This window comes from Drosophila persimilis, unplaced genomic scaffold, assembly GCF_003286085.1.
Source record: "Drosophila persimilis strain 14011-0111.01,24,50 unplaced genomic scaffold, DperRS2 tig00000622-arrow-arrow-pilon, whole genome shotgun sequence".
Lineage (NCBI taxonomy): Eukaryota > Metazoa > Arthropoda > Insecta > Diptera > Drosophilidae > Drosophila > Drosophila persimilis.
The window spans coordinates 778,925-806,921 of record NW_020825326.1 but is presented as its reverse complement, the minus strand read 5'-3'; the positions used below and the strand labels follow the sequence as shown (position 1 = coordinate 806,921).

General features: G+C 36.2%; 2 protein-coding genes across 2 annotated transcripts in view; one reads left to right on the top strand and one right to left on the bottom strand.

The window, feature by feature from the left end:
* The first annotated feature begins 296 nt into the window (after positions 1-296).
* The window catches only part of LOC6600218, a 47,099-nt gene continuing 19,398 nt past the window's right edge, over positions 297-27,997 (top strand). The window contains exons 1-2 of the mRNA XM_002025180.2: positions 297-617; positions 840-964. The gene's annotated coding sequence lies outside the window, so the exon portion shown is untranslated. The remainder of the gene's footprint in view (positions 618-839; positions 965-27,997) is intronic.
* LOC113566208 lies at positions 4,188-4,738 on the bottom strand. The gene is made up of 2 exons (XM_026990867.1): positions 4,579-4,738; positions 4,188-4,521 (listed from the first exon to the last, which is right to left on the bottom strand). Exons 1-2 carry the CDS (start codon positions 4,735-4,737, stop codon positions 4,372-4,374), a joined length of 309 nt encoding a protein of 102 aa, XP_026846668.1. The 5' UTR covers position 4,738; the 3' UTR covers positions 4,188-4,371.

Genomic DNA, 27,997 nt, shown 5'->3' with positions numbered 1-27,997 from the left:
TGATTTGAAAATCGGATTAAATTATGAGTTGAGAGCTGAGGGTTCTTGCTAACTATTAATATTAAAACAAATATCAAAAACGAAGAATATAATGCAACTTGAATAAAAATAATTCGTCAGTATGTTTACGGTATATTTTGAAATTTGTGACGTAGTTTGGGTATATTTCTGAGGGTCAGACTGGAAGACAAGAATTAATTGACCGTCGTGAGCGCGTTACGTTACGCGCTTGTTAACGTTTGTTTGTGTTACTTTACTGCGGCTGCTGGTCGCAGGTAGCGTAGTTTACATTTACCTTTGCTTCTGTCTACTGGCGCGGCTCCATTAAAAGCAATAACTAAAATTAGACTAGTAACAACAGCAATAAGTGTGTTTCATGCTGCCGGAGTGCACTGTTTTTGCGGTTGCACATGCACTTTCATACACTAATGCGGCAATTATAACGGTGTGTTAGCAGCGCGCGTGTGACGGGATTTCAGTCCCTGGGAGTTTCCCCTGTCGTCTGTTCCGTTCCTGTTCTTTTTGTTTGTTTTTTGGCAGTGCGCTTTTACCGTTAGCCGAAAAATTCAATTCCAAGAAAAGGCAAAGGAAAAGCTGAGAAAAATAAGTAAAAAAGTGTGAGTAAGAAGAGCGAGTAAGGAAAGAACAAATATGAATAGTAAAACGTAACGAAGAACGGTTCCTTGAAAAACATTTATAGAAGCATATAGCATAGTTTTCTATCCACACATAATGACAGAGACGCTCCTAAAACGACGAACAATAAAAAGTACTAATAAATTCAATTTTACACATTCCATTTTTTTTTTATTCTGTTTTGTGTGAAAACTATAAGATAGAGAGAGAGAGAGAGAACCAACGGCAAATAACAAAAATCATAGACTACGAACTACGAATCAGAAGACGAAAGGCAGAGGAAGAAGCCGAGTAAAGATAAATGCAAAGCTATTTCAACTAAATAAAGGTATGTGCGACTTTATTATTATTAACTATACAACACACACACACACAAGTACATAAATGTATTACGAAGAGAGAGGGAGAGTGCGATAGAGATAGCTGTATATCATTATTAGTTTAACTCTTCAATTTATGATTGTTATTATTATGGCTTTGGGCTCTCTCACTCATTCATTCGCTCGCTCCTTGGGCTGCTCTCATTGCCACCCACCCCTCCCTGGCCCGCGTTGCCTGACATTCCGTTTCTCTGCTCTCAGCACATGCTGTTAGCTCTCTCTCCCCCTGTCCTGTCCCTCTCTTATTCCACGGCTATCTGTCTCTGTCTTTGTGAGTTCTTGTTGCTTTTCCTATTAACTACTATGTATGTTCACTTGAGAGCACTGGAATAGTTACGTTAAATCAGTGCGTTAACTTTATATGAAATCGTGTGTTTGCAAAAGCATGTGTGTGTGTGTGTTCGTGTGAATGATTACGATTTTGATACCCTTTAAAAAGGCTACTACAATTTTCACACCATTTTAGCTACCAAAAAATGTAAGAATATTTTACATACAATTTAGCTTGCTAAATCGAAATCCAAAATGAGACCGAATGTAATAAAATAAATCTTCGGAAGCCCTACAAATGGTTTACTATGATAAAAACAGAATCAGAAACTTTTGATAAATAAAAGACCATCGAGTGTTAGGTCGCATCGCATAAATAAATTTATAATCTAGATAATTTGGAAAATATTCTACCGAACTTGCAATTAAATGTGAATCTTTACAAAATCTCCATGATTAAAACAAATTGAAAAATAGGCCACTGAAAGGAAAACTAAAAAGTGTGTGTTTAAAAACTAACTCGCGAACTACATATTTGATCAAAATTTGATCGAAATCGTATCGTATTATAACAAAAGCCTCCGCAGAAACAATATTACTCCATTTTCAATCTAAACAACTCGGATGAATTTGAACAACCGCGACTATGGCTACAACACTATCTATTATAATCTCCACTTTGAACCAGACATTTAGAAATAAGTACTCCCCTTAAAACGGGATTTAGCCTAGCGTATGTTAAGCTTCAGTGCGATCTTTCTTCGAAGACAGTCTTACCTTATGGTTAAACACAATTCCCACGAGAATGCTTAAGATACTCGAATACTTACATATTTAAGAGCAATTGTATCCGTACCTGTGTGCGTGCGGGTGTTTATTATTCTTTCGTATTTGAACAGCCTCTTGATAAAATAGAGAACAACAAGCACATGCAATGTACAGTCGCTTATGTTAAATATACAATGCATATCCACACACATACATACATATGCATGCTTATATCTGTAATTGTAAGTGCCTTTTTGCATGTGTTTGTGCTTTGTGTGCTTAGTACTTACATACTATACTATATACATGTAGTATATACATAGGTACATACATGAATTGAATAAAGTGAAATTTTCTATGGTATTGTTAGCGGAAATTTCTACACTTTTAAAATTTTCACGATCGCTTGGCAATGAATCGTAGTAGAAACAAGGCATTCACAAAAACCATTACTGATCACAGTTCAGTTTTAAGTTATGTTTTCGATTTGATACCGATACCGATACCTTCAGTGAACTCACTTATGCAACTGAATAGGCGATGAATAAAGGGGGGCTGAATACAGCGAGAGGGTCAGTATTTCCGCGATCAATTCCAGCTAAATGAATTATCTCTAGTGGAAGATATTCCGTCGAATGTTTTTCTAATTATGTTTCCCACATTTATTATGAGATATAAGCCCTAGTACTCAGAAAACTTAAACAACATAACATAAGACATTTCTGTTTTTTGCTAGCTAGATTTTTTAAAAAGCTTAATTTCGCGACCTATGTAGTTCTAAGGTAAGATAAATAAAATTACGAATAATACTAGAAAAAAAACGACGGTGTTCCGCTTTGAACGACCGAAAGGTATAAATATATCTATGTATATTCCTTTCGCTACCTTTCGCTAGCGAACTGGCAGGCACAACCGAAATAAAGTGTAACAAGCCAGGATGCCGTCCAAAAATATTCAATAATGAAACAAATTGACTTTTATTAAAGAAGTCTAAAGTAAATGTATAGATAGATATAGATAGATAAAAACGTGTTGGTTCCACTTATCTTCAGAAACTATGGATTTATTCATTACAGGCGACATTAATAGCCTACTTGCTTTCCCTCTTGCCGTCATACAAAAGTTCGACTTTATTTGTAAACAAACACAGAACATTTTAATAAACTGCCGCCAGCGAAATATAAAAATACAGTAGAATCCGGCTATAACGACACTCAAGGGACCGATGATTTTACGTCGTTATCCCAGGAAGACGCTCTAACCAAAAGAGGAGCAAAAAAAAAATATATTGTTTTTAAATAAAACTCATTAATTTGTGTTTTTCATAAAAAGTTGTATACATATAATGCATATTCATAAGCATAATATAACAAGGGGTCTTTCTTTTTATTCTTAGTTTAAACAATGAGTAATTTTTGATTGTTTAGCAGTAGTTTCTGATATATAAAAACAGTAGCGCACGGCATTATTTAAACGAGTCATGCTATGCGTTAAGCTCTCGTCATTCAATTTTAATGGATTCCGAATTTGTGCAGGCTTAAATGCCTCCAAAACGCTTCATTTTGATCTTCGACGTTGCCGTCGCTGTCCTGTCCGTTATCTAATATATTTTTAACAATGTTGTCTTCGGAAGGGTCCTCACAAAACGCCACAGCATTGTCAATAAGAATATATTCAGCCAGTTCTTCCTTTTAAATCGTTGCCGATCACTGATATATGCATATATATTAAGCGGAGGCTCTTTCATATAAGTTTGCATGGGGGCCAACCAAGTCATCGAATAAGCAGAGTCGTTATAACCGGATTCTACTGTACTTACATCACATTTCGCCAGCGAAAAGTGTATCTTGTCTGAGTCTGAGGGTTTATGCCTAGACGCCTTTACCATTCCATTCCAACTGCTATTCTTCTCCTTATCCAACTTCTTTGAACTGAAAAGTCTTGGTAACATTTAGAAAGATCTTTGGTTGCATTCAAGCCCCTGCAGTGTCAGTGGTGGTGAGCGCTCGAAAGAGATAGAAACGCCATCTGAACACATTATATTTGCAGAACTTTTCTTGATCGCACAGCAGCAAATCTGTTACGCAATCGATGAAGACCTTACCATTACAATTCCAGTGTCTAGATACTTACATATATGTATATGATCTGATCCTGATTCGGCTTGACTTTCTAGTACCGAGTACCGAGTACCGAGTACCGGTTTCTCCCGAAAGAAACCCTTCCCAAGGCGTTCCATTCTATTCCATTACTGATTCTGATCCGTCTGCTTGCCAATCCAGTGTATATAAAAGTTCAAGACTTCTTTACGCTACAGTTATTGTTGTGAGTTTCCCAGTTGTGAGTTTCCCAGTTGTGAGGAACGCCTGTGAGGGAATACCGTATCCAGCACTGTTCCTGATCCTCCTGTTGATCCCTTCGCCCCTTTAACACTCCAGCTCTTGTGGCTGGCATTTGAAAAAAAAGGCTGCAGACAGATGTCAACCCATGTTGGTCACGCGATGCACATATTTGCTAACATTACCATATCCCGTTCCCCCGCCTCCGTAAACTCGTACCATAAACCATATCCCATTTCCAAGCCCTCGGCATCAGAAACAACGGCAATGTTGTTCCCGCACACACACTTGATGATAGAGAGATCGGAGAGCGGTATGCATATGTAACTATGCGAGTGTACCATTAAATGCAGATCTCTATAAAAGCCTAAAAATAGTAAAAAAAAAAAGGTGAAAAATAAGTAGTAGAAAGAGTAGAGAAGTAACATTGTTGGTGCTTTTGGTTTTTGTTCGCTGCTTGCATTCGAACCACAATAAATGCTACATGTGCAAGCACACTCGAACACCATCTCACACAAGCACAGATTCATATATATGTACATATATGTTTATGTATGTATGAATTACAAAAGGCAAGCAACAATCCATAATAATCTTCCCGTAATTTATAGTCCAAGACAATTTATGTAATTTACAAATACCAAAAACGAAAGAGACGGCAATGAAAGTATAACAGCAAGCACCGAACGACGACTGGGAGCCGAACAAGAGCGAATGCAACGCCGTTTGCTGGTGGTGGTGGTGGTGTTGGTGGTGGTAGTGCTGCTGCTGCTGCTGCTGCTGCTGCTGCTGCCGCTGGTACTAGCGATAATAACAATAACGAAAAATACAATAAAACGAGAGAAACAACAGCGCAACGGACACACGGCAATAGCAATAACAGCTTCAACGTACTAAATAAACAATTCAACAAATTTGATCCAAGGCAAACACACACAAACACACGCAGATAAAAATGCATACGAAGAGAAAAATATGTATGGGCATATGTACACAAACATACATACATATGTACGTATGTCTATGTGCGAGCAGAGGAAAAAATGAATAAAAATACGACAACCGTAAGTTCAGCAACAGCAATAACTACTGCAGCTAGGCAGCAGCGCTGCGACTGCATTAGCAACCTGCAAGCAGTGCACAAACAAAACGTCAAACAGCGACTGCTTGGACTGCGCAGCGGCGGCGGCGCGTACACAGAAAATGTCGTTTCTTTCGTAGATTTTATTCGTTATTGTTATTGCTATTTTTGCTTTTGTGTTGTTTGCTTCAGTCTTGTGAACGCCTAAAATAACGAAGAAGTTGTTTTAAAGGTATGACTAGTTGATACCCTATATAATGCCCAGATGGTTGGAAGAAAAGCGGCTCTTATTACTTTAGGCAATTTTGCGAAAGAAGAGCGAAATGGAGCACTAGTAACTGTTTTATGTACAAGTTTATACTTTTCCGAGCTTTTTGATATTTTAAGTTCTTGATTGAATTTAAAATCGGTGGCTTACGTCTGGAAAAGCACTAAAGTGAAGAAAACAGACAAAGGATCAAAACTTTCATTTCAGAAGGCCGGACCTATGCTAAGGTGTGGCAAATTGTCTGTTGTTAAAACAAACGAGGGGGAACGTTGTGAGTTGCTGCGGACACCGCAACTCTACATTTATACCTGATACCTAGTCAGTATGGCTCTCCTCCGGCAAACGCCACTAACATTAAACGACACGACAAAGAGTGCGTGCGAGAGAGACAGAAAATCAGTCTGAGCGTGACGTCGGGCGCTGCGTAGCCACTGCAAATTGATTTCTTGCTTTTGGCTATTCAAATTATCCGATCTGATCCAGATTCAGCAACCGGATAGATATAGTCATTCTCTATGATTCTACATTTTTAGTTTTCTTGTATCTTCAATATTGTGGATGCCACAGATTTTCGTCCTTTGTGGGGGCGGAAGGGGGTTGGGCGAAATTTTGAGATTTATAGTGAGATCTAACAGAAGTGCGGACACAAAATTTGGTTACTCTAGCCTTAATAGTCTCTGAGATTTGTGGATGCCCCAGATTTTCGTCCTTTGCGGGGGCGGAAGGGGGTGTGGCGAAATTGTGACACAAAAAGGTCAAGGTACCAAAGATACCAAATTTGGTTGCTCTGGTTTTTATAGGTTCTGAGATCCTTGAACTCTCATTTTGCAATTGGCAAAACCAACCATGAAACCTGTGTGTTAGAGAGCGACAGAGCGAGAAAGAATGAAATTGTTTTCTTGATTCTGGCTATAATAATTAAACGAACTGGTTCAGACTGATCTGGTTTTACACTCTAGAACATATAGTCATCTTCTACGATTCTGCGTTTTCAGTTTTCTCGTATCTTTGAATTTGTGGATGCCACAGATTTTCGTCCTTTGTGGGGGCGGAAGTGGGCGGCACAAAGTTTTGAAATATTCTTGAAGAAGTCACAGAAGTCCGGATATAAAACGTCGTTGCTCTAGCTCTTATAGTCTTTGAGCACTAGGCGCTGATAGGGACGGACGGACGGACAGACAGACGGACAGACATGGCTCAATCGACTCGGCTATTGATGCTGATCAAGAATATATATACTTCATGGGGTCGGAAACGATTATTTTTTGGTGGAAAAGCGACTTGTTCTTATGAGAAACGACTACCGAATGCAGATTACAACCCCCTGACTCACATGAAAAATCATTAGACATGGAAAAGCAAGCATAGTCGTATGGGCTTGATTTTCGTACTAGGAGGTGATCCAATACATGGCACAGACCCATTATGGTACAAAATGCTTATGGTAATATCTAAGAAACAGTAATGCTGCCTAATGCGGAGTACGAAATGAAGTTGTTTTGTGTCTTCCAGCACGAAAATTACGCAAAACAATTTAGAAAGAAAGCTCGAAAGTGGTCCGAGAACAATTCACTTAAAGTAATGGGTTGGCCTGTTCAGTCTCCAGACTTGACCCCACTGCTAATATTTTGGGTGAGGTGAAGTTAAAAAATATGTTGCTAATGCGAAACCAAAGCACAACGACGATCTTTGGGGTATCCTGCATGTTCGGGGATCAATATCCCAATGGAAATATGCGGAAATTAGGTGCGCTTTAGTGCCGAGATGTTGAGCTGCTGTTGTTGCTGACAAAGGCTTTGCAACAAAATGCCAACCTTTAAATACAACTAAACTAACATATTTTACTAAAAAATTGTTTTTCTTTTAGTAGTTTTTTGATTTTTTTTTTGTAAATTGGCGCCTTTTTGTTGAGGCCCAAATTTATGATATAACCCTTCTCTTTTCAAATATTTTCATTTGGAGTTGGCAAATCGTACCAGTGCTCTGGGATACGATAAATTATAGCATAAAGTTTATATATGTATAAGTCTTAGCAACGTTCACTAGAACCATCATCGGCGCAGCTGTATGTGTACGACACTCATGGATAGCTTTTACGGAACTATACTACGGAACCTTTAAATTGTAATTGACTATTTGATTGTGCCAGGTGGATTCAAAATGTATGATATAGCCGAGCTGTATGTTGTATTCTCTGGAATTAATTCTGGAAGTAATTCATTTCAGTAGATGGAGGAGGATTCGGGTGTGTGCGTGTGTGCGTGTGTGCCCATACACCTTTTGGTACCCCGCATATGAGAATCGTCTATAAAAGACTCGATAAAATGTACAACTTGAACCCATAAACTCGCACACGCATACAGTCTCGTACACAGATACAGCGGTAATTGCATTTATTGCACGTGCTCGCTCGCCCTCTCTTTCTGGCTCTTAACCTCTCTTTGCTCACTCTTCGCCTTAGTTTTTCTGTATTTCTCTCAGTTGAGCCAAGAACGAAATGTAAAGCGATACAAATTTTCTGAAGTTGCAAGCTTTTCTATGCAGCAGTCCGTCCCGCCTGCCGCTTCTTTCCTTCCGACCGTACCACAAACCAGGCATCCCCTGCTCCAGCGCCCGACCCCATTGGCTATCAATCAAGCAGCGAACTTTTGCGGTAAGAGTGAAAGAGAGAGAGAGAGAGAGAGAGATGGGGAGCTATCTTTTTCAAGCAAAGTTCTACTTTTGCCAACGCGCGAGTGTGACGGGACGACGAGAGAGAGAGGGAGCACAGTGCATCATGCTGCATATGAAACTTGTCTTGTCTTGTTCCTACCAGCCCACTCGTTCATGTTCTGCTTCTTTTGCGTGATGCTTTCTGCCTCTGCTTGCGCCTGCTTGCTTTCATGGCTTGCATCTTTGGCTTATCTTGTACGGGTCTGCCATTTCCACAGCCAAGTTTTTCATCTAGTTTTTGGCTTTCGTTTTGCTTCACGTAGCATATTTTCTTGGTTCCAGTTCTGTGTGCTGTGCATCGCGCGCTCCCTCTCTCTCCGCCCACACGCATCTCCATTTGTGGAAGCGGTTGGTTAACTTTAGTTCTGGCTTCTCTATTGAGGATATTCCCTAACCCCATCGTCGTTCTCAGCATCATCGTCATCAGTTTTATCTTGAAAATTAGTTTGTCAGCTTTATGCGGACAAATTTCCTCATCTGGTTCTCCTTGTACACACTTCTGCTGTTTGTTTATTCGTTTCTTCTCCAGAAATCGTATTAATTTAAAAATGTTTGTTTATTTATTTCGATATCTCCCCAAACCGAAAAAAATCCATCCCCTTATTTTATAATAAATGTACATATGATTGAACATACATACATACATATTTACATACATACATACATATGTACATACATATATATATACATATATATATGTATATATATATATATACACATACATATGTATTTATAATTAACTTGTGTGTATAATTTAATTTTGCAGTCATTATTAGATGCTCGTTCATAAATACAATTGCATCTTGGGATACATCTGGAAATCGATTCGTCAGACTGGTTTTGTGTCCTGGAAATAGAGAAGTACATATGTACTTATATATGTATGTACATATGTACATGCATACTCGTAAATATGTAGTTGTAATTTCATGCGTGTGTGTGTGTGTGTGTGTGTGTGTGCATTTCCTCACACAGATCCACAGGAAAACAACTATAATCACGCGTTCCTTTATGAGCCTGTGTGTGTCTTCTTCCGGAGTTATTGTGTTATTGCAAGTACACGTAAAATTATTGTTCACGTCGCACATTGTCGTGAGCTTGTAATTACCGGGTCGCCTCGCCCCCGGAACCAGCCGGGCAACTGAACTATCCCCTCACCCATCCATCCCTCTACCTTAGTTTTCCGGCCATTCCATCATCTTCCCACAGCACACGACAAAGCCTCAAAATGTAATACTTTTGAACATACATACATACAACATGCATACACACATATGTATGTATACAAATATGTACATACAAGATGTATGAAACCTTAAGGTTTATGAGACATATTGTTTGTACGTATGTACATATGTACGTACATTTATCTCCACATGAAGAGCGATTCTTTGGGAGCACTCTTATTGCATAATCAGTTGGCTGTATAGCAATCGGGCTCTTATCACGCCTGCTGTTTCTCTTTATTTCTTCTCGTGATTAATAAGCTGAATTAATGAATTCATTCCAAATAGTACGCTTTTAGAAGCTTAATAGAAAGTTTGGGGGACATAAAACTAATTTTAAGGTGGAATTGCTTCTCAAACCAATATATGTATGCATGTACGTACTGATGTTTAAATCAATCATTCCACTGCTTCCACTGCTGTGAGACCAGATATAACAGAGGAAAGTACATACACACTTGATCATAATAATAGGTACACCTTGAAGCTTTTCATTAATAATTAGTTTTATCGTACTTTAAGTGTTGAAAACAAAATTTTGTTTGGTATGTTTTATTTGTCAATGTATTGCAGTTCCGTGGCAAAAAAAAATGAAACAGGGAAACCGCCGAATAACAGAGCTTTAAGCGAAATTGCGAGTTGACATCACATTATGGCTGATCAAAATAATAGGTACAGTGTCAGTAAATTTTGAATATCAAGTGAATAATTCGGAAATTCTTGACTTTTTGGCAATTAAACATCCATTTCATTTAACAACAGTCTAAATATAAACAAATAATTATTTTTTTCTTACAAGAATAGGCCGAATGTCTTATTGTACAGCCCAATTGGCTCTTAGTCTGGAAAAAGAAGGCCAATCTCTTCGGGCCATTGCCAGATTAATGAAAAGGTCTCATTATTTTGTTACAATGCTTTAAAAATTAAAATCTAGTCAGGAAACTCGCGGAAAGCCACAGAAAACAACCATAACACTTCACCACTACATACTTTTCTTTGAGGAATAAGGACCCATTTAAGTCGTCAAAGGCTATTGCATCAGAAATTGCACTAGAAGTTAGTGCTCCAACGATCCGTAGACGGCTACAACAAGCCAGCCTTCCAAGGAGAATAGAAAGAAAGGTCCCACTTACGCGTCAACAAAATTTAGCCATGGGGCAAACTTTTGCTAAAGATCATAAAGACTGCGCAGGATGCGCCGGAGAGAAAAAGTGGAGAAACCTTTTATGGAGCGACGAAACTAAAATAAATTTATTAGGGAATGAGTGTGAAAGCAATGTAGGAAGCCCAAAACGAAAGAATATTGATCCATGTTTCAAAACAAAAAAATTCTCAAACCTGGAGGTGCCAGTTAAAGATATGGGGCTGCTCATCCTGGTACGGCGTAGGTCCATTTTTCCTGACAACGAACAGAATGGACGCTGAGCAATACAAACTCAGATTGCAGACAGCTATGCTACCTTATGCTGAAGAAAAAATGAGTTTCCATTGGGTATTTAAGTAATAAAACGACCCAAGGCACACATCTAAGCTTTTGACCAACTTTTTTGAGGACCAAACAATAGACGTTTTAAAGTGGCTTCCCAAATTTTCCGACTTAAATCCAATCGAAAACTTGTGGGGAGATTTACGAAACAAAATTAGCTAAGTTTTCATTTTCAAATAATCAAAAATTATGCGGGGGCGTCCAAAAATTGTGGTATGAGACACCTGCCAGACGCTTATTACAAGTACGCCAAAAATAATTATAAAGGTGACAAAAAATAAAGGTGGATACATCGGATATTAACTATAAATCCCATTTAGGCAACAAAAAATAATAATAATCAGTTAAAAAACTTTTTTCATAACAAAACTTGAAGTGTACCTATTATTTTGAGCAGCCTGACATTGACTCTGAAGTACAAATTGCTCTCTTTTCTTTTATAACATTATCCTATAATATAATAAAGTTTATTTTATTGAAAACAAATACTATTGGTATAATTGAGAACTAATTTTAAGTTTCAAATATTGAACACAACTGCTTTTTGTTATGTTAAAGTTTACGTAGATGTGTGTACCTATTATTATGATCAAGTGTGTACATATATCCTCTAGTTGGGATTTGTTAGAAAAATCATATTTTGAAGATACGATATTTCTACCTTGGTCGAAATCAGCTCTTCGACTGAAGATAATTAATTGTTTTGCTTCATGATATCTCTCTCTTGGAATAGCACTTGCAAGCGATGTTCTCGAATACTAGTATTCTTTGTGAGTATCGAAAAATCGTCCTTATTTGCCTGAAGCTATGAATTAGAGCCTAGTGCTTTCACTGATTCTCATACCAATTCTCTGATGTTTAGAGATATCTATGTCCATAGTATGTACATATGTATATATGTACATATGTATGTATGTATATAGTGATAGAGTATCTTAGATAACAATATGCACGATATTCCCTTAGAACATTACATAATTATTCACAAAAATCTCTGCAACTTCTCGCTCGCGTTTTAAACTACTGCAACCCATTAAAAATCGGTTGAAATTCCACGCACTAATTGAATTTGATTAAAATCAGAGATATGTACATTGAAAGTAATAAAGACATAAAACCCACATTACCCCACCGCCTTAGAATGCACGCTTATTTAAAAAAATAAACTGCGTGGCCACTTATTCGCCAAGTGACAGAACTGATAGATAGAGAACTGAATACAGTTGAAATGGTGAAGTGAAAAAATCAAGGTTTGTGCTTGAACACTTAAACTGTTATTCCAATACCTCCCAATACAGTTTCCCCATAAATGTCATATTAGCCCGATTAATTTGAATTTGTTGGGCATGGCCAGGGCCGGGTGCAGTGCACTGCTGTGCAGTGCTCAAGCAGGGCATGCAAGTGCCCCTTCATCGTGGATGTGCGCAGCTCTTGCTCAAAGCAGCACAAATCTCAAAGAATTCCTTTGCTTCTTTTATTATTTGGAATACTTTCTAAGTCAACGACAGCATTTCGAATTTTATCTAGTACTCTCGCACACACATACACACCAAGATACACAGGCACACACATTCACACAGATACTGAGTAAACATTGTCATCCGCGCTCTGCGAAAAATGTTGCTCAAACTCTTCTATTCTGCTTCTTCAGCATGTTCTTGTTCTTCTGTTAGTTTTCTGTGTCTCTCTCTCTCTCTCTCTCTCTCTCTCTGTGTATTCTATTCCATTCTCGTCTGCAAATATTCTCACAAATATTACCGCCACCCTCAAATAGCCCCTCCCCACCCCTCCCACTTACACCCCATGACTGCTGTGTTAGTTCGTGCGGTGTATAAATCTTTTGTGGAACTGTACAATAGCTAAAATAATCATAAAAAAGAAAAAAAAAACTTTGTTATTTCTTTAAGTATGTCTATATGTGAGTGTAAGTCGGTTCGGTTCGTAGGTAAACCAACAAAAGCAGTGCACATTCCTATACATACATGTACATGCTATGTACGTATGCATCTGTACATGTAGCTATGCATGAATATGTGGGATAGTAAGTGTAAGTATGTAGCGTGTATTTGCTTTTCTTGTCGACTTGCTTCTTCTGCTTGCTCTTACTGCTTTTGTTGTTGCTGTGGTTATCTTTAATAGTCGTAGAGTCGTTCGCTGTCGTCGGCTCTCTGCTTCGGCGGCTCGTCGTGGGGTTGGTTCGTTGCTGCTGCTGCGCTGCTGCCGCCACTGCGACTGCGGCTGCGGCTTTGACTTCAACACTCGGTATCTATACCTCTCTCTTTTGCTCTTTGAATTTTTAGTTTTGTTCTACCCTTTCCGAGCGTATTATAACTTTCAGCAAATGTTTGCAACGGCGAGAAGGAATTGCATATGCGATTATTTAAACATGAAAGCTACAGACCCCATCTGCAAACACCAATCATTCATTTATGTACATATGTATGCAAGTTAACGTACCCAATTCCATTGAGCTCTTATACGAGTTGTAAACAATCTTTGGTTTTCCAAAACGAAAACAATTTCAATCTTGGGCCTCCGCCTAATTGATTTCTAAGATGTACAATCTCAAGCGCCCCCGCCGCAATCCCATTCTTTGACACTCGCCTAAATGGAAAACCAATGTTTGCCCACACCCGGCTTCTCATAAACAATCTCACTCCCGGCTTTCTGCAGATCCTGCACTTTAGGCCTTTTACAGTTCTCTCTTTGGATGACGAAATCTAATACTCGGGATGGCGAAATCAATTGAAATGTTTATAGAAAAACGATTCCCGAAAGGGATCAACGATGCAAAGATCAGAAAGTTCAAATCAGTCTTGATCCAGCAGCGACACCGCAAAGTCTAGCTAAATATTAAGATCGCGCAATCCCTTGGCCCGGAATTCCTTTGTGACCCTCTACTTAAATCTATATCAGTGAAGTTCGAAGTAAAATAAAAACTTTTTAAAAACACAATCCGCTACCGCAGTTGTTTAATTGGCGCCCAACGTGGGGCGACGTTGTCTAAAAAGCACCGAATGATAAAAGTGTTGCGTCGTGCCGAAACCCGAAGGACAATTAATTAATGGAATAAATCCTTCAAAATTAAAAACGCGGAGTGACTGTGTGATATAGATAAAAAAAAGTGAGATAAAAAGGAAACAAACCGGAGCTTAGGGTGTGCAAAAACAAATACAAATACAAATACAAATACAAATACAAATACAAATACAAATACAACGCAAAATACAAATAAAACAAAAAGCTAATCAAGGCAATTCGTAAATACAAAAAAAACCAAAGAAACCCAAAGTTTTTAAAAAAACAAAACCAACAAAACCGACAAAACCAAAATACAAAGAAAGTGAAACGATCAGCGAAGCCAAAGAAGGAAGACCCCCAGAAGACCCAGCTGAGCAAAGAAATTTAAGAAGGAAGACCCGTTCGAAGATCTGCCAAACTAAGAAGGACGACCCCTACCGGATATTTCGTGAGCAAGAGTTGTATTAATAAATATATAAGTTCAATTAGGATATATAAGATTATAAAAACTAACATATAAGAAAAATTAAAAGTGGATCAGCTAACTTTAGATTTTGAAAAACTAAAAATGATTAACTCTCAAGCAAGGACCGATCTCACAGCAGATCTGGTCAAACAATTGATAGCACTTCAAATTTCACAAGTACAAGAGCAAATTGTAAATTTAAAACAACAAATAGAAACTAAATCCGATCAGGTATCGGATTATCAGGCAGAAACAATAGACGAGACAATAAGAGACGACACCACATTGAAGGTAATAGAATCCCTACCAATTTTTAATGGTGGATTAAACCAATATGTAGGATGGAGGGAAGCTGCAGAAACTGCAGTGAAGTTATATAAGAAAGGAAGTAAGCAATATTATATTGCATTAACAATTTTGAGAAACAAAATAACAGGACCAGCACATGACGCACTGACCAACCACGGGACAGTTCTAAATTTTGATGCCATACTTTCACGGCTTGACTTTGTTTACAGTGACAAGAGACCTATTTACATAATAGAACAGGAATTAAGCGTTCTCCGACAAGGGAACCTTTCAATTATAGATTTCTATAACGAGGTTAACAAGAAAATGACCTTGTTAATAAATAAGACAATAATGACTCACGGAAAGGACAGTGAGATCACCAAGGAATCAAATAAAAAAATTAGAGACAATGCCTTACGCATTTTTGTCACTGGCCTAAACGGCGGCATTGCTGAAATCCTATTTTCATTGAATCCCCCAGATTTACCGAATGCCTTAGCAAAGGTACAGGAATTGCAATCTAATAACATTCGGGCCCAATTTGCCTACCAATTCAGCGGTCCCAGAAATTCAGGGAATAATAATTTTAATACCTTAAGATTCAACCAACGACAACCTAGGACTAACAGTTCACCATTCGACCAAAAAAGGGATTTGCAGAGGAATAACATGTCTTGGGGACAACCCTATTTCTTGGGTAATAGACAACAAAATCAGGCCCCAGAACCAATGGAGGTAGACGAATCTATACAAATCCGGAACCGACAGAACAGCAATCAATTCAGGGGAAATAATAACAATAGAAATTATCGGGAGAATACTAACGGTTATTTTAGGAGAAATAATAACAATTATAGCCAAGCCCAGCATTTTAGGGCAAACGTAGTCCCGAATAATCAGTCTAACGACAATCCAGCGCAGAAACGAAAACTAAACGAAATGTCGGAACAACCGGCTAATAAAGCAATGAGGATAAATAACATTGAGGAGGATCATTTTTTAGATCAGCCCCCGAAGTAGGTCTGCCCTACCTAAAAAGAGTAGACAAAAAAATAAACAGAGAATTAAAAGTTTTGATAGATACGGGAGCAACTTCCTGTTATATAAAAAAAGGAATTTACGACAATAAAAATGAATTACCAATCTATAAGAAAGTTGCTACAGTGAATGGGTTTTCAATAATTAAATATTTCCATAATATAACAATTTTCAACACAAAGCAAGTGTTTTATGAAATAGATGGAATGGAGGCAGATTTACTAATAGGATTTAACCTATTAAAGAAAATCGGAGCGGTTATTGATACAGGAAAGGGGACTTTAAGTTATAAAGACAATGAGGAGAAACTAATATATGACGAGGTCCTTTCTTTAAACAAATTAACCTTTATAGAAGGAAAAACCATCCTTCCGTTGAAGGAATATATAATAAAAAAATATTTTGAAGAAGAAAAAGAAATGAAAAGCGATTCAGTAAAGGTAGAAGGAAGTTTATATAGCTTGGGATCAAAAAATCCTGAGCACGCCGACGAAGAATTATCCGTCAATAGTTTGGGATTCAAATATCCTGAGCCCGCCGTCGTTGAATTATCCGACATCCAAAGTTTTAATAGTTTGGGATTAAAATATCCTGAGCACGCCGTCGTTGAATTATCCGACACTAAAAGTTCGAATAGTTTGGGATTAAAGAATCCTGAACACGCCGTCGTTGAATTATCCGACAATAAACAATTTAAAAGTTTGGGATGCAAAAATCCTGAACGCGCCGTCGTAGAAATATCCGACATTCAAAATTATGCAAATTCTGAATTGAAAAAAATGAAATTGTATAACACAATAACCTACAAAGAGGACAATTTAGAAAATCTCAGAGAGAAAATGGTATCTATCATCGAAGAAGACCATGCCAATATAAATTTACAGTTACCGTTCAGAACGGATATAAAAGGAGAGATTAACACTGAACACGATAGACCGGTATATGGCAAGCAGTATCCATACGCTTATTCGGTTAACGATTTCGTTAATAACGAAATAAGTAAAATGTTAGATGAAGGTATAATCAGACCTAGTAAAAGCCCATATAATTCACCGGTAATAGTAGTACCAAAGAAGGGAGTAAATGAGGACGGAACTCCTAAGCATAGATTAGTAATAGACTTTAAGAAACTTAATGAAAACACTATACCGGATAGATACCCTATGCAAGATCCTTCAGTAATCCTTGCCAATTTAGGTAAAGCGAAATATTTCTCGGCCATTGACTTAGAGTCAGGTTTCTATCAGATTTTAATGAGGGAATCAGATATTGAAAAAACATCTTTTTCCATAAATAACGGCAAATATGAATTTCTAAGAATGCCTATGGGATTGACGAACGCTCCCAGAATTTTCCAAAGGGCAATGGACGATATACTTAGAGAACAAGTTGGGAAAACTTGTCACGTTTATATGGACGATATAATAATATTTTCAAAAACTATAGAACAACATTATAAAGATCTAATTCATATAATTCAGATATTGCAAAACGCTAACATGAAAATTTCACTTGAAAAGTCTAAATTCTTTCAATTGGAAACCAAATTTCTGGGATACATTGTTTCCCAAAATATCATTAAAACAGATCCAGACAAAATCTCCACAATACAAAACTATCCAATTCCTAAAAATATCAGAGAGCTACGTAGCTTCTTAGGACTAACAGGGTATTACAGAAAATTTGTCCGAAATTATGCCACAATTGCCAAACCTTTAACAAAATATCTGAGCGGAGTAAATGGGAAAGTTTCACGAAGGGCATCCAAGAAAGCATTAATACAGCTGGATGAACCAGCAATTGGAGCATTTAATAATTTAAAGGACAGTTTAATAGCACATATTGAATTAGTACAACCAGATTACAATAAAAAATTCACATTAACCACAGATGCATCGGACATAGCAATAGGTGCAGTTTTGTCGCAAGATGGGAATCCCATAACATTTATTTCTAAAACTTTAAGTAAAACCGAGCAATTATATGCTACTAATAAAAAAGAATTATTAGCTATTGTATGGGCATTAAAAAATTTGCGAAATTATTTATACGGAGTGAGTGGAATTGAAATACATACAGATCACCAACCTTTGTCCTTTGCAATGTCGCAAAAAAATCCAAATGTTGAAATGAAACGTTGGTATTACTTCATAGAAAGTTTCACACCAAAAATCATTTATAAGCCAGGCTCAACTAACGTAGTAGCGGACGCGTTATCTCGGATTAAAATAAATCATATGACAGATAGTGATGTCGACCAGACAGAATCAGAATCAGACATAAATACTCAGCATTCAGCAGAGAGTAGTTTCGAAAACGTCATTCAAGAGACTAGCAAGCCTCTAAACCAATTTAAACAGCAGCTACTATTAGCGCAAGGGAGATTCACAGTTCATGAGTTAGTAAGAGTTTATGAAAATACCCGACATATTATTGAATTTGATACGGTTGACAATCTGCTAATCATTTTAAAAGAATTTATTCAGCCTCACTTAACCACAGGAATACACTGCACTTTAGAAGATTTATACCTTATCCAAAATAAGCTAAAGGAAAACTTCATAAATAAATTTCTCTTCACAAGAAAGTTCCTCCAAGATGTAGTAAATTCAGAAGATAAAGCTATAATTATAGAAGAAACACATTGCAGAGCCCATAGAGGACTAGACGAAAATTACAAACAAATAACTAAGCTGTATTATTGGCCAAACCTGCACAAAAAATTAAAAGAATATATAAAAAATTGTGAGATCTGTAACAAAAACAAATATCGGAGACACCCTGTAAAAATTCCAATTGGGGAAGCTCCCATTCCAGCAAAAGAAGGAGATCAATTACACTTAGACATATACTATGCCCAAAACCTAACATTCATAACTTGTATAGATTCTTATTCCAAATACTTGGTGGTCAAGGAAATTCAAAGTAAATTAAACATTGAAAATAAGGTAATGGAAATTTTACAACACTTTCCGTTAGCAACATCATTAATGACTGACAACGAACCAAGCTTTACTTCAGCACAATTTAGATCATTCATACAAAGAAGTAACTTAACTATTTATTATGCTGATCCCAGACACAGCACCTCAAATGGTCAGGTAGAAAGGGTACATTCCACACTAACAGAAATAGCGCGGTGCATCAAGGATGAACTAAATCTAACAGATTATTCAGAAATAATAATAAGGGCGGCACTGAAATATAACCTGACGATACATTCAACGACCAATCAAATGCCATATGACATATTGTATAACAAAATAGAACACAAACATAATCCAATATTACTTAAGGAAGCTCAGACCAAAATGCTTAAGATACATAACAAAGATAGAAGAGAAAAAGATTATAAAATAGGAGAAGTAGTCTATGAAAAGAAATTCGGGGAAAGAAATAAACTTCAATCCCGATACAAAAAGCAGGTAGTTAAGGAAAATCGACCGAATAAAATTATAATCAACAATAGAAACAGAATTATACATAAAGATAACATCAAATATTAAATATTTTTTCCAGAAAATGTATGCGAATATACTAATACTGACTTTTGTTATATTGACGACTGCGGAAGTAATTGACTATACGCATAGTGACTATCTATTGCTCAAAGACGACAGAGACGTTTACACTTATGAAACATACGCTGAACTTTTCCATATTACTAATTTGAGTTTTTATAGAGAGATAATTGATAAAGAATCCAAATATGTCAACAAATCAATTAATTCAGACGATGAGTGGGAAATATCAATGGACTTAAGTCTATTAAAATTAATGATTTCAGAATTAGTTCCAAAACGGAAAGAAAGGGGAATAAATGAATTAGGTACCATTTGGAAATGGATAGCAGGCAGCCCTGATCATGACGACTTTTTGAAAATACAAAATAAAGTAAATGAATTAACTGAAAATAATAATAAACAATTTGTAATAAATTCCAAATTTTTCAAAGAAATTGAATTGCTATCAAATTCATTAAAGAATGTCATCTTCAATGAAGAAACGATACTGAGAAAGCATCGTTTAAAATTAATAACTTTTGACCTACTAAATTTAGTTGATACCATAACCCTCTTAAAAGTAAACATTTTCAATACAAAAATTTTAAATAAAAACGAAATAGAGGACATTTATAAGCATGAAAAACATAATGTTGAACTGTCTGATCTGTTGGACATTGCAACGGTTAAAATAATTCGAAATGCAGATTTAATAATCATTTACATAAAATATCCTCAAATTAAAGATATTTGCAAGTTTTACCATGCAAGAGCCATCTCACAAAATGATGGAATGTTAGTTATAAGTGAAAAAGTTTGTGAATGTAAGGAGAAATACTATTTAATGAATAATTTTAAAAGTGAAACTTTTAACAATTACGCACAAATAAATTTAAAGAGTACCTGTTTCACCAATTTACTTAATGGCTTTAAAGCCAACTGCACTAAAAAAAGGGAAAAAAAACAAAGAAATAGACATCATTCAGGATGGTGCCATATTAGTTTCAGGCAAAAATATCGTAGACAATACTACTTTGTTAGGATCGTATCTCCTTATATTCAACAACACAATTGTAATAAATAATATAAGCCACATAAATGATAAGGGTAAAATTCTAAAATATATATCGCATCATAGATATAGCGATTTTGAATTAGTTGATTATATACAATCAAATGATAAGCAATTTTCTTTTGATAATGTTAATATTTTAAATCCCCTTATAACATTAGGTAATACGGCCTTACCATTAACAACATTATTTTTAATCATTTTGATATTGTTAATGTTATTTTACTTCTGCTATAAATTAACCAAATTTGTACTTATTAAATCAATAAGAATACCGTCAGAAGAAATAGTGGAAAGCAACATTCAAATACTGTCAGAAGAAATTAGAGCTCTATCAGAACTTCAAAATGTATCGGGACGAAACATTTAAGAATGGGGGGAGTTAACGTACCCAATTCCATTGAGCTCTTATACGAGTTGTAAACAATCTTTGGTTTTCCAAAACGAAAACAATTTCAATCTTGGGCCTCCGCCTAATTGATTTCTAAGATGTACAATCTCAAGCGCCCCCGCCGCAATCCCATTCTTTGACACTCGCCTAAATGGAAAACCAATGTTTGCCCACACCCGGCTTCTCATAAACAATCTCACTCCCGGCTTTCTGCAGATCCTGCACTTTAGGCCTTTTACAGTTCTCTCTTTGGATGACGAAATCTAATACTCGGGATGGCGAAATCAATTGAAATGTTTATAGAAAAACGATTCCCGAAAGGGATCAACGATGCAAAGATCAGAAAGTTCAAATCAGTCTTGATCCAGCAGCGACACCGCAAAGTCTAGCTAAATATTAAGATCGCGCAATCCCTTGGCCCGGAATTCCTTTGTGACCCTCTACTTAAATCTATATCAGTGAAGTTCGAAGTAAAATAAAAACTTTTTAAAAACACAATCCGCTACCGCAGTTGTTTAATTTGCACGTACGTATACACATGCACGTACATTCATATAACCATAGATACATACATACATATGTAAATATATACATATATCCGTACATATGTACACACATACATATGTATGTATGTCATATGTTTTGTTAATAACATCAGAAAAGTTAATTCGAAATATTTGTTACATCCATAGAAACGATTGGTCTGCAAGGGCATCAAAAGCTTCGACCTCCAAGACTTTGCGTTTTTGTTGTTTTCTATTTTTTCTGGTTCTGGAAAATTTAAGCAAAAGCAAAAAGTCTCGAGTTTCTTGACTTTTCTGTTGTGCCACCTCCTCTCTCTATAACGTGCTGTAGTTCTCTTTCTGCTGTGCTTTTCCTCTCTTGCCTACGCACTGGGGCCTCTCCATCTCTCTATCTCTCCTTCTCTCATAAGTCATGTATTTTTTTACCTCTTGACGTTGTTGTTGTCCTTGTTTTTGGTGTATTTCCTCATATGTGTAAAACCGCGAATGCGCGACGTTTGGATCTCCTTCCCTTCCATTCCTTGCGTCTCTTTCCGCGCGCACCCATTGTCTCTTGTTTATATGTATGTATGTTTATATGGGTTCAATTTTATTTAATTTTATTTTAAACTTTAAACAATGTCTGGCTCTGGCTGGGACCATGTCGGTGCCTGTGACTTGGAATGGTAATTGATAGTGTGAAGAGTGGTGGTGGGGTTTTGGGGTTGTGCGGCAGGGATAGTCGATCCATATGCGGGCCACTCACAAACCTGGAACCTATTCATATGTATGCATACATAGTATGTATCTGTGTGTGGATTATGTTTTTACTTGGTTTTTAGTATTCGGTGCGGTACGGCCGCACACACAGAGGTGTGTTGTGGTGAGGTGTGCTACAATGGTGAGGTATAGTGAGGTGAGGCAGGGAAAGCAGTGTGGAGTGTGTAGTGGGCGGAGGAGGGCAAGCGGGAGTGTTGCAAGAAGTAGACTCGTTGTTCACATATGTATTGCAAATTGCTTCCAGTTTCCACGGTCCTCTCTCCCTCCTTCCTCAATTCCTTGCTTTTTCTTGCCTTTTCTACTTCTCCTTCATCCTTTTTCCATACAGATTGCGATTGTAAAGAGATCGTTCGCAAGAGATCAAGACAGAAGAGGAAAAAAGATTTCAATTTGCCAACTCATGTGCCTGCTATATGTACATATGTATTTATGCATGTATGTATGTTTGTATGTACATAGTACGAACAAATGCATGCAAATTAAACAACTGCGGTAGCGGATTGTGTTTTTAAAAAGTTTTTATTTTACTTCGAACTTCACTGATATAGATTTAAGTAGAGGGTCACAAAGGAATTCCGGGCCAAGGGATTGCGCGATCTTAATATTTAGCTAGACTTTGCGGTGTCGCTGCTGGATCAAGACTGATTTGAACTTTCTGATCTTTGCATCGTTGATCCCTTTCGGGAATCGTTTTTCTATAAACATTTCAATTGATTTCGCCATCCCGAGTATTGGATTTCGTCATCCAAAGAGAGAACTGTAAAAGGCCTAAAGTGCAGGATCTGCAGAAAGCCGGGAGTGAGATTGTTTATGAGAAGCCGGGTGTGGGCAAACATTGGTTTTCCATTTAGGCGAGTGTCAAAGATTGGGGTTGCGGCGGGGGCGCTTGAGATTGTACATCTTAGAAATCAATTAGGCGGAGGCCCAAGATTGAAATTGTTTTCGTTTTGGAAAGCCAAAGATTGTTTACAACTCGTATAAGAGCTCAATGGAATTGGGTACGTTAACTCCCCCCATTCTTAAATGTTTCGTCCCGATACATTTTGAAGTTCTGATAGAGCTCTAATTTCTTCTGACAGTATTTGAATGTTGCTTTCCACTATTTCTTCTGACGGTATTCTTATTGATTTAATAAGTACACATTTGGTTAATTTATAGCCGAAGTAAAATAACATTAACAATATCAAAATGATTAAAAATAATGTTGTTAATGGTAAGGCCGTATTACCTAATGTTATAAGGGGATTTAAAATATTAACATTATCAAAAGAAAATTGCTTATCATTCGATTGTATATAATCGACTAATTCAAAATCGCTATATCTATGATGCGATATATATTTTAGAATTTTACCCTTATCATTTATGTGGGTTATATTATTTATTACAATTGTGTTGTTGAATATAAGGAGATACGATCCTAACAAAGTAGTATTGTCTACGATATTTTTGCCTGAAACTAATATGGCACCATCCTGAATGATGTCTATTTCTTTGTTTTTTTCCCTTTTTTTAGTGCAGTTGGCTTTAAAGCCATTAAGTAAATTGGTGAAACAGGTACTCTTTAAATTTATTTGTGCGTAATTGTTAAAAGTTTCACTTTTAAAATTATTCATTAAATAGTATTTCTCCTTACATTCACAAACTTTTTCACTTATAACTAACATTCCATCATTTTGTGAGATGGCTCTTGCATGGTAAAACTTGCAAATATCTTTAATTTGAGGATATTTTATGTAAATGATTATTAAATCTGCATTTCGAATTATTTTAACCGTTGCAATGTCCAACAGATCAGACAGTTCAACATTATGTTTTTCATGCTTATAAATGTCCTCTATTTCGTTTTTATTTAAAATTTTTGTATTGAAAATGTTTACTTTTAAGAGGGTTATGGTATCAACTAAATTTAGTAGGTCAAAAGTTATTAATTTTAAACGATGCTTTCTCAGTATCGTTTCTTCATTGAAGATGACATTCTTTAATGAATTTGATAGCAATTCAATTTCTTTGAAAAATTTGGAATTTATTACAAATTGTTTATTATTATTTTCAGTTAATTCATTTACTTTATTTTGTATTTTCAAAAAGTCGTCATGATCAGGGCTGCCTGCTATCCATTTCCAAATGGTACCTAATTCATTTATTCCCCTTTCTTTCCGTTTTGGAACTAATTCTGAAATCATTAATTTTAATAGACTTAAGTCCATTGATATTTCCCACTCATCGTCTGAATTAATTGATTTGTTGACATATTTGGATTCTTTATCAATTATCTCTCTATAAAAACTCAAATTAGTAATATGGAAAAGTTCAGCGTATGTTTCATAAGTGTAAACGTCTCTGTCGTCTTTGAGCAATAGATAGTCACTATGCGTATAGTCAATTACTTCCGCAGTCGTCAATATAACAAAAGTCAGTATTAGTATATTCGCATACATTTTCTGGAAAAAATATTTAATATTTGATGTTATCTTTATGTATAATTCTGTTTCTATTGTTGATTATAATTTTATTCGGTCGATTTTCCTTAACTACCTGCTTTTTGTATCGGGATTGTAGTTTATTTCTTTCCCCGAATTTCTTTTCATAGACTACTTCTCCTATTTTATAATCTTTTTCTCTTCTATCTTTGTTATGTATCTTAAGCATTTTGGTCTGAGCTTCCTTAAGTAATATTGGATTATGTTTGTGTTCTATTTTGTTATACAATATGTCATATGGCATTTGATTGGTCGTTGAATGTATCGTCAGGTTATATTTCAGTGCCGCCCTTATTATTATTTCTGAATAATCTGTTAGATTTAGTTCATCCTTGATGCACCGCGCTATTTCTGTTAGTGTGGAATGTACCCTTTCTACCTGACCATTTGAGGTGCTGTGTCTGGGATCAGCATAATAAATAGTTAAGTTACTTCTTTGTATGAATGATCTAAATTGTGCTGAAGTAAAGCTTGGTTCGTTGTCAGTCATTAATGATGTTGCTAACGGAAAGTGTTGTAAAATTTCCATTACCTTATTTTCAATGTTTAATTTACTTTGAATTTCCTTGACCACCAAGTATTTGGAATAAGAATCTATACAAGTTATGAATGTTAGGTTTTGGGCATAGTATATGTCTAAGTGTAATTGATCTCCTTCTTTTGCTGGAATGGGAGCTTCCCCAATTGGAATTTTTACAGGGTGTCTCCGATATTTGTTTTTGTTACAGATCTCACAATTTTTTATATATTCTTTTAATTTTTTGTGCAGGTTTGGCCAATAATACAGCTTAGTTATTTGTTTGTAATTTTCGTCTAGTCCTCTATGGGCTCTGCAATGTGTTTCTTCTATAATTATAGCTTTATCTTCTGAATTTACTACATCTTGGAGGAACTTTCTTGTGAAGAGAAATTTATTTATGAAGTTTTCCTTTAGCTTATTTTGGATAAGGTATAAATCTTCTAAAGTGCAGTGTATTCCTGTGGTTAAGTGAGGCTGAATAAATTCTTTTAAAATGATTAGCAGATTGTCAACCGTATCAAATTCAATAATATGTCGGGTATTTTCATAAACTCTTACTAACTCATGAACTGTGAATCTCCCTTGCGCTAATAGTAGCTGCTGTTTAAATTGGTTTAGAGGCTTGCTAGTCTCTTGAATGACGTTTTCGAAACTACTCTCTGCTGAATGCTGAGTATTTATGTCTGATTCTGATTCTGTCTGGTCGACATCACTATCTGTCATATGATTTATTTTAATCCGAGATAACGCGTCCGCTACTACGTTAGTTGAGCCTGGCTTATAAATGATTTTTGGTGTGAAACTTTCTATGAAGTAATACCAACGTTTCATTTCAACATTTGGATTTTTTTGCGACATTGCAAAGGACAAAGGTTGGTGATCTGTATGTATTTCAATTCCACTCACTCCGTATAAATAATTTCGCAAATTTTTTAATGCCCATACAATAGCTAATAATTCTTTTTTATTAGTAGCATATAATTGCTCGGTTTTACTTAAAGTTTTAGAAATAAATGTTATGGGATTCCCATCTTGCGACAAAACTGCACCTATTGCTATGTCCGATGCATCTGTGGTTAATGTGAATTTTTTATTGTAATCTGGTTGTACTAATTCAATATGTGCTATTAAACTGTCCTTTAAATTATTAAATGCTCCAATTGCTGGTTCATCCAGCTGTATTAATGCTTTCTTGGATGCCCTTCGTGAAACTTTCCCATTTACTCCGCTCAGATATTTTGTTAAAGGTTTGGCAATTGTGGCATAATTTCGGACAAATTTTCTGTAATACCCTGTTAGTCCTAAGAAGCTACGTAGCTCTCTGATATTTTTAGGAATTGGATAGTTTTGTATTGTGGAGATTTTGTCTGGATCTGTTTTAATGATATTTTGGGAAACAATGTATCCCAGAAATTTGGTTTCCAATTGAAAGAATTTAGACTTTTCAAGTGAAATTTTCATGTTAGCGTTTTGCAATATCTGAATTATATGAATTAGATCTTTATAATGTTGTTCTATAGTTTTTGAAAATATTATTATATCGTCCATATAAACGTGACAAGTTTTCCCAACTTGTTCTCTAAGTATATCGTCCATTGCCCTTTGGAAAATTCTGGGAGCGTTCGTCAATCCCATAGGCATTCTTAGAAATTCATATTTGCCGTTATTTATGGAAAAAGATGTTTTTTCAATATCTGATTCCCTCATTAAAATCTGATAGAAACCTGACTCTAAGTCAATGGCCGAGAAATATTTCGCTTTACCTAAATTGGCAAGGATTACTGAAGGATCTTGCATAGGGTATCTATCCGGTATAGTGTTTTCATTAAGTTTCTTAAAGTCTATTACTAATCTATGCTTAGGAGTTCCGTCCTCATTTACTCCCTTCTTTGGTACTACTATTACCGGTGAATTATATGGGCTTTTACTAGGTCTGATTATACCTTCATCTAACATTTTACTTATTTCGTTATTAACGAAATCGTTAACCGAATAAGCGTATGGATACTGCTTGCCATATACCGGTCTATCGTGTTCAGTGTTAATCTCTCCTTTTATATCCGTTCTGAACGGTAACTGTAAATTTATATTGGCATGGTCTTCTTCGATGATAGATACCATTTTCTCTCTGAGATTTTCTAAATTGTCCTCTTTGTAGGTTATTGTGTTATACAATTTCATTTTTTTCAATTCAGAATTTGCATAATTTTGAATGTCGGATATTTCTACGACGGCGCGTTCAGGATTTTTGCATCCCAAACTTTTAAATTGTTTATTGTCGGATAATTCAACGACGGCGTGTTCAGGATTCTTTAATCCCAAACTATTCGAACTTTTAGTGTCGGATAATTCAACGACGGCGTGCTCAGGATATTTTAATCCCAAACTATTAAAACTTTGGATGTCGGATAATTCAACGACGGCGGGCTCAGGATATTTGAATCCCAAACTATTGACGGATAATTCTTCGTCGGCGTGCTCAGGATTTTTTGATCCCAAGCTATATAAACTTCCTTCTACCTTTACTGAATCGCTTTTCATTTCTTTTTCTTCTTCAAAATATTTTTTTATTATATATTCCTTCAACGGAAGGATGGTTTTTCCTTCTATAAAGGTTAATTTGTTTAAAGAAAGGACCTCGTCATATATTAGTTTCTCCTCATTGTCTTTATAACTTAAAGTCCCCTTTCCTGTATCAATAACCGCTCCGATTTTCTTTAATAGGTTAAATCCTATTAGTAAATCTGCCTCCATTCCATCTAT